General features: G+C 42.1%; 2 protein-coding genes across 2 annotated transcripts; both read right to left on the reverse strand.

Annotated features, from left to right (window-relative positions):
* Positions 1-604: 604 nt before the first annotated feature.
* On the reverse strand, positions 605-4,255 carry LOC142180857 (uncharacterized). The gene is made up of 5 exons (XM_075252956.1): positions 3,746-4,255; positions 3,455-3,637; positions 2,394-2,865; positions 2,015-2,075; positions 605-965 (listed from the first exon to the last, which is right to left on the reverse strand). Exons 1-5 carry the CDS (start codon positions 4,253-4,255, stop codon positions 605-607), a joined length of 1,587 nt encoding a protein of 528 aa, XP_075109057.1.
* A 708-nt stretch (positions 4,256-4,963) lies between these two features.
* On the reverse strand, positions 4,964-5,770 carry LOC107775872 (uncharacterized). Its single transcript, XM_016595672.2, has one exon. It carries the CDS (start codon positions 5,768-5,770, stop codon positions 4,964-4,966), a length of 807 nt encoding a protein of 268 aa, XP_016451158.2.
* Between the last annotated feature and the right edge of the window lie 2,358 nt (positions 5,771-8,128).

Here is an 8,128-nt window from a genome sequence, read left to right on the forward strand (position 1 = left end):
AAGAACACACAATGTAAGGCATTATTACTAGAGTCAACTAATGAGCCTAAGTGTCACACTAAAGCAATCTCTATTCAAGGTACCATGGAGTTAAGGGATCCTATTTATAACTACACCCGGTTCAAATGGAAACCCTTGGAAAAGAACCGTGGTTTAAAGAAATATCAAGGGAAAGTTGATACACTACCTAGTAGAAGATTTTTTTCGTTCGACTTAAGTCCCTCAAGAGACCCGTCGAGAGGTGTCCGTCTTCGGGCCAAGTCGAAGTTAATTAACAACAACCAAAACACCAAACAAATTTATACAATTGTACAACAACAACAACCGTGCCCCACCCCACACTTAAAGATTTGGCATGTCCCCATGTCAAGGAAATTAAAGAAGAGTAAGTAAGGGACTTCCCTAGTGCTCAGTACTGATCGGAGATGGTGCCAGGATCGAGGTGACTCGCTTGTCCTAGCGCCCAAAGCCAGCCCCTGATCTTTTTCTCTGACCTAGAATTTTGAGTAGCCAAAGTGTCATCTCTAGCACTCAGGTCAGTGACCGAAGTGCGTAGGCCAGCCATGTCTTGTTCCAAGGCAGTCATCCGGGTACTCCGACGAGCCTATAATAGGCCCGCCTCATCAGCACTCTTCCCTAGTGGGGTGGTAACATGCATAGTTCCCTTATCATCATCATCCACATAATTATCATCATCATCCGCCACAACCTGCTCTTTCCCAACTATGATTTTGCTAGCCTTGAATGGGGCTTTTAATGGCAACATCCCATCTACTATGAGATTTTCAGGAACTCGTGAAACACGACACAGCTTGGTGACCAAGGAAGGGAAGTAGAACCCTTTCAGTATTTTCGGGGAGCGAATGAACATTTCATCCTGAATGAGCCAGACCACGTCAAAATCATGGTGGTTGACGAAATAGAAAATCGTTGCTGCTCTTAGCCGATTAACATCTGTAGTGTTGCTGGATGGCAGCAAACGATTGTTGATGATTGTTAGCCAACACTTATCATCCCAAGTGAGAGATTGGGAGTTCAGGGTAAATCTCGACTTTATCCATATTTGATCCCGTCAAGCCACACAGATTGTTTGACAAATTGGTTGCCACTAGACATGTTTGCGCGGGTTGTACCTGCCAAAACAAGGGCTACCATTAGTGAGGATTTGAGTTATGTGAACTGTGGGTGGTTACTCAAACTTCACCACCACCATGGTCATGTTAGCCATTACAGCTCAATTGGGGCAATTTCACAAGCACTTGGTGTGCATGGAACTATATTTTAACACACTTATCCCATGAAAGTACAAACTCACCCCCCCCAAATCAACCACAATCACTTCACAACTCAACACAATGAACTTCACACAACAACACCATGCCCTTTTCTACTACATTCTATACATTACCCATTAAAAAGAAGAAAAGAAAACTAAAAATTTAACTATACATACTACAACAACTTAAACATTAAAATTGCAAAAGAAAAGGGGAGAAGAAGAGAGAAAGAAATCATGACATACCTGGTTCTTGTAGAGTTGGAGTGTAATGGAGGTTGGGGAGGAGGGAGTTGGAAGTGTGTGTGGGGGGGGGAGGAATGGGTTTATGAGAGATTGGAAGAAGAAGAAGAAGAAAGGGGCATGGGGTTAGGGATTTAGAGTAAGAGAAAAAGAGTGGGGGAAGTGTGTGTGTGTGGGTGTGGGGGGGGGGGGTGTAGTTGGGGGGGGGGGGGGATTGGGGGAAGTGGGGTTTTATTTTTAGTGGGTTTAGAAGAGAAAAAGAAAAGAAAATTAATTTTTTTAATTACAACTTACCTGGGAGGCAGAATGTCGCGTCGCGGTTCAACCGCGGTCGCGGTGAAAGAAGAAGGACAAAACAGAATACTCATAATTCATTGCGCCCGTGCTGTGATCCCACAGTGGTCGCGGTGGCCCAGAAATAGAATATTTCGAAAATGCGGCACCCGAACTGTGGTCTTCTGAGATTTTTTTTTGTTTTTTCTTCTCATTTTTTACCTTTCCGGAGTTGGTTCTTGACCCCTAATTCTCCCAATATGCACCAATATTGCCCTATACGCTAATAAAATGGTTAGTTTCATACACATCAAGTACAACATCAAAACAAAAAAAAGAAACAAAAGAAAACATGGGTTGCCTCCCATGCAGCGCGCGACACGACACAAACTCATATCATCAATCCTTATTTGTGTATTGGGGCTCCTTCAACGTTATCACTATGCTATCCCCTTTTTCTTCAGTCATTCCAAGGTAATGTCTCAACCTCTTCCCATTCACTGTAAATTTGTTCGTCCCATCTTCAGATTCGATCTCCACAACTCCACTTGGGAATATTTGCACCACTCCGAACGGTCCTGACCATCGGGACTTAACTTACCCTGAAACAACCTCAATCTTGAGTTATACAGCAACACTAATTCATTGCGTTTGAATTTCCGATCCAATATGTGCTTGTCATACATTAGTTTCATCCTTTCTTTATATAGTCTAGCACTCTCGAATGCCTGAAACCGGAAATCCTCAAGCTCATGCAACCCATTAACTCTGGTGGTGCCCGTTGCTTCCATGTTTAAGTTCAGCTGCCGCAATGCCCACAGTGCTTTGTGTTCAAGCTCAACCAGAAGGTGGCATGCCTTTCCAAATACCAACTTGTATGGTGACATACCAATTGGAGTTTTAAAGGCGGTGCGGTATGCCCACAATGCATCATCCAGCTTCCTTGCCCAATCAGTTCTTGTTGCATTCACTGTTTTTGAGAGGACACTTTTGATTTCCCTGTTGGATACTTCCACCTGTCCGCTTGTTTGTGGGTGGTATGGTGAGGCTATCTTGTGGAGAACTCCATACTTCTACAAAGGCGTGCAAATGCTCTATTGCAAAAATGAGAGCCACCATCACTGATTATTGCTCGGGGGTTGCAAAAACGTGTGAAGATGTTTTTCTTGAGGAAACTGGTCACCCCTTTCGCATCATTGGTTGGCAGAGCAACTGCTTCGACCCACTTGGAGACATAGTCAATGACAACCAGTATATACTTGTTACCGTATGAGCTTATGAAATGCCCCATGAAGTCGATCCCCCACATGTCAAACACTTCCACCTCTTGGATTGTGGTCGTTTACATCTCATGACGACGGGATTTGTTGCCCATCCTTTGACATTCATCACAGCTTTTGACCCAAGCATGGGCATTCTTGAACAATGTAGGCCAATACAGGCCTGATTCTAGCACCTTTGTTGTTGTCCGAATTCCTCCAAAGTTTCTATCATATGGCGAATCATGGCAAGCCTGCAATTCAAAGGGTTGATCTTGCCCGGGGATACACCACCGGATCATGTTATCAACACATATTTTGAACAATAGAGGTTCATGCCAATAATACACCCGATAATCACAGATTTTATTTTCTTTTGAATTAAGGGGAGATCATGAGGTACAATACCACATGCTAAGTAATTAACAATATCATCATACCATGGTGCCTCCTCCATTGTCACAACAAGTAATTGCTCATCCGGGAATGTCTCAATGATATCTTTAATCTCCGTTCTCTTTTCTGCCCCTTCCAACCTCGAGAGGTGGTCTGCTACTTGGTTGTCTGTCCCCTTTCGGTCACGAATCTCCAGGTCAAATTCTTGTAGCAATAGAACCCATCAAATCAAGCGGGGCTTTGACTCCTTCTTTTCTATCAAGTACCTAATAGCTGCATGGTCAGTATAAACAATAACTTTAGAGCCAATCAAGTATAACATGAATTTGTCGAAGGCAAATACTACAACGAGCATTTCCTTTTCCATGACCATGTAGTTCAGCTGTGCACCACTAAGCGTCCTGATTCTATAGTAAATTGGGTGCATAATTTTCTCCTTGTGCTTCCTCAAAACCGCTCCTATAGCGTAATCATTGGTGTCGCACATCAGCTCGAATGGTTGCTCCCAGTTGGGTGCAACAATGATGCGTGTAGTCACCAATCTCTTTTTCAGCTCCTCAAATGCTAACCTACAATCATCAGAAAACATAAAGTGCTGGTCTTTTTCAAAAAGCTTACATAAGGGGTTACCAATTTTTGAAAAATCCTTGATGAACCGCCTATAGAATCCGGCATGCCCAAGGAAACTTCTCAATGCTTTCACTGAAGTGGGTGCTGGGAGCTTCTCAATCACACCAACTTTTGCATGGTCTACTTCAATCCCCTTTTTGGACACTCTATGCCCCAACACTATGCCTTCTTGTACCATAAAATGGCACTTCTCCTAGTTCAGCACCAAATTTGTCTCCACACATCATTTGAGCACTCTTTTAAAGTTGTGAAGACAATCTTCAAATAAATCCCCTACCACAGAGAAATCATCCATAAACACCTCCATAATCTCTTCGACCATGTCCGTGAAAATGGCTAATATACACTGTTGGAATGTGGCCGGTGCATTGCAAAGTCCAAAGGGCATCCTCCAAAAGGCAAAGATGCCATACGGACATGTGAAGGACATTTTCTCTCTATCTTCCTGGGCTATTGAGATCTGATTGTACACCGAGTATCCGTCCAAGAAACAAAAATGGAATCGTCCAGCTAACATGTCCAACATCTGGTCAATGAAGGGCAAGGGTAAATGGTTCTTTCTGGTGGTTGCATTTAATTTCCTATAATCTATGCAAATCCTCTTCCTTGTGATTGTACGAGTTGAGATCAACTCGTTCTTCTCAATTTGTGCAACTGTCATTCCACCCTTTTTTGTTACACATTGGACGGGGCTTACCCAATTGCTGTTAGAGATGGGAAAAATGATGCCCGTGTCCAACCACTTCACTACCTCTTTCATATTTGGGTTCCTCCTTCGTTGATGTTCCCTGGAAGGTTTGTGCCCTTCTTCCAGATGAATCTTATGAATGCAAAAGGCCAGGCAGATACCCTTTATGTCTGCCATGGTCCAAGAAATGGTAGTTTTTCATTCCTGCAACACTTGCAGTAATTGTTCTACCTGCACAACTAGCAAACCAGATGATATAATAACAGGCAAGGTAGAATTGGGACCCAAGAACGCATACTTAAGGTGGGCTGGAAGCGGTTTCAGCTCCAACTGTGGTAATTCCTCTATTGATGGTTTTGAAGGTGGTGTAGCTTTCTTTTTTAAATCAAGGGGCTCAAACTGAAGTTCCCTCTTCCAGAATCTTTGGCCTTCGAGTGCCATGACCCACTCTGCCAACCCTTCACCATCCATATCCTCTAAATTTGTCCAACAAGCTCCCAATGGATCTTTGGCATTCAGGGTGTCATCATCTTCATGCAGGATCACATCCACAACTTCCATAAGTGAGCAATTTGCATATTCACTGGGTCTCCTCATAGATTGTTGAACATTGAATATTACTTCTTCATCGTTCAATCTCATTTTTAATTCCCCAGTTTTACAATCAATCAATGCTCTCCCAGTGGCTAAGAATGGCCTCCCCAGAATGATGGGTATCTCCTCATCCACCTGGCAGTCAAGAATAATAAAGTCTGTAGGGAATACAAACTTTCCCACTTGTACCAGCATATCATCAAGAATCCCCATCGGTCTTTTAACCGTGCGGTCAGCCAGTTGCAATTGCATCGAAGTCGGTCTAGCTCTGCCAAAGCCTAGTTTTGTATATATTGCCAAAGGCGTCAAGTTTATGTTGGCTCCTAAGTCATACAATGCATTTACAAAAGCATAACTCCCAATAGTACACGGAATAGTGAACCTACCTGGATCAGACATCTTTTGAGCCATGGGTCTTGTCACTACCCCGCTGCATGTCTGTGTCAAAGTTACTGTGGAAAGGTCCTAAAAGTCAAATTTCCATGACATAAGGTCCTTCATCATTTTTGCATAGCCTCGAATTTCCCTCAAAGCATCCATTAGAGGGATATTCAATAGAATCTGACGAAGCATCTCCATGAATTTCCTATATTGATCTTCTTTCTTTTGTTTTGCCAGTCTCTGAGGGAATGGTGCAGGCATCAGTCTTTGTCCACTGCTTGATGGTTGTTCTTTGTTGGAATTTTGTGGCGCAAGAGGTACCACCTGTTCTGCAACTTGTTCACTTTCTTTAGCCTTACCCTTATTAACCTGAGCCTGTTCAACCACCACTTCAGGATACGACAACATCCTCTTTAGTAACTAAAGTGAAGCAACACCAATACGATGATCCTGTGTTAGTTCATTATAGGGATACCACCCCTCAGAAGGAGAAGTCACCGTTTGATATTACAGAAGATGGGGTCCTTAGATATCAAGGATGATTATGTGTCCCTAATGTTATAGGGCTGCGCCAGCAGGTTATAGGAGAAACTCACTTTTCTCGTTATTCTATCTATCTAGGAGTGACAAAGATGTATCATGATATCAGGGAAGTATATTGGTGGGACAGAATGAAAAAGGATATATCGGAGTTTGTTGCTCAGTGTCCTAACTGTCAGCAAGTTAATATTGAGCATAAAAAACCTGGCAGATTATTGCAGGCTATGGAGATTCCGACTTGGAAATGCGAAGTTATCACTATGGATTTCATCATAGGCTTACCTCGTACCCAGCATACGTTCGATTCGATATGGGTGATTATTGATAGGCTTACAAAGTCAGCCTATTTTCTGCCCGTTAGAACTATATATTCCTTAGAGGACTATGCAAGGCCTTATATTAATGAGATAGTACGACTATATGGTTTCCCTGTATCTATTATCTCATATAGAGGAGATCAATTTACAGCTAACTTCTGGAGGTCCTTCCAAAAATGATTGGGGACTCAAGTAAGTCTTAGTGCAACATTTCATCCCCAGACGGACTGGTTGAGCATACTATTCAGACACTGGAGGATATGTTACAAGCTTGTGTGATAGACTTCAAAGGTAGCTGGGATGATCATCTGTCACTTATTGAGTTCACATATAATAATAGCTACCATTCCAGTATTCAGATGGCTCCATACGATGCTCTCTACGGACAGAAGTGTAGGTCGCCTATAGGGTGGTTCGATGTTAGGGAAGATACATTAGTAGGACCACAATTGGTACAGTAGGCAATCGAGAAAATTATGCTTACACAGGAAAGGCTATTAGAAGCTCAAAGCCGTCAGAAGTCATATGCGGATAATCGACGTCGAGACTTGGAATTCAGGTTGACGATTGGGTATTCCTAAAGGTATCATCGATGAAAGGCACTATGTGGATCAGAAAAAGGGGAAAACTTAGCCGTCGATACATTGGACCATATAGGATCATACGCAAGGTAGACAAGGTAGCATTTGAGTTGGACTTGCCTTCGGACTTGGAGCCTATACATCTAGTCTTTCATGTGTCTATGCTCCGTAAATGTATCGGAGATCCTTCCAGAATTATGTCAGTTGACGACATTCAGGTCACATAGCAGCTATCATATGAAGAAACTCCCATAGTTATACTAGATAGATAGGTTCAGAGATTGAGAATTAAAGACGTAGCTTCGGTTAAAGTACTTTGGATAAACAACAATGTGGAAGAAATTACTTGGGAGGCCGAAGAAGACATGATGTCTAGATATCCCTACTTATTTTCTTCTCCAGAGAATGGTCCAACTGAGACGTCACAACCTTAAGGTATGTGTATGGATTCCTATGTTAGTTATTGTCATTGGTCGTGTGAGGACATTGTCGTTATTGATGATTGTGGTCCTATGTGGCGTTAAATCATTGTGTTTATGTAGGAAGAGTTGGTAGTAGTATTGTTACAAACGAGTCATTGCCAAAGTTATATAGATCCCGGGGAGTTAAACATTCAAGGATGAATGTTTGTAAGAAAGGAAGGATGTTACATCTCGCATTTTCGTACGTTAAAGTTTTGTCTTCAGTTAATCAACGTAGATTTGGAGATGAGATTATCTTGAGGTTAACGTATTTATGCTATTTATAACAAGAAGTAAGTAAGTGTCATGAAAGATAAAGGGTACACAAATTAAAGAAAACGAGTTTTGTTGAAGGTTGCCGATTTGGGATAAAACACGGGTCGAGCAATAATACCTGATCTTAATGGACTAGTACCATACAAGGTAGCATATAACCATGATAATATAATGTATAAAGTATATTAAAAATGAGTAGTATTTTAAGTAATT

This window comes from Nicotiana tabacum, chromosome 5, assembly GCF_000715075.1.
Source record: "Nicotiana tabacum cultivar K326 chromosome 5, ASM71507v2, whole genome shotgun sequence".
Classification (NCBI taxonomy): domain Eukaryota; kingdom Viridiplantae; phylum Streptophyta; class Magnoliopsida; order Solanales; family Solanaceae; genus Nicotiana; species Nicotiana tabacum.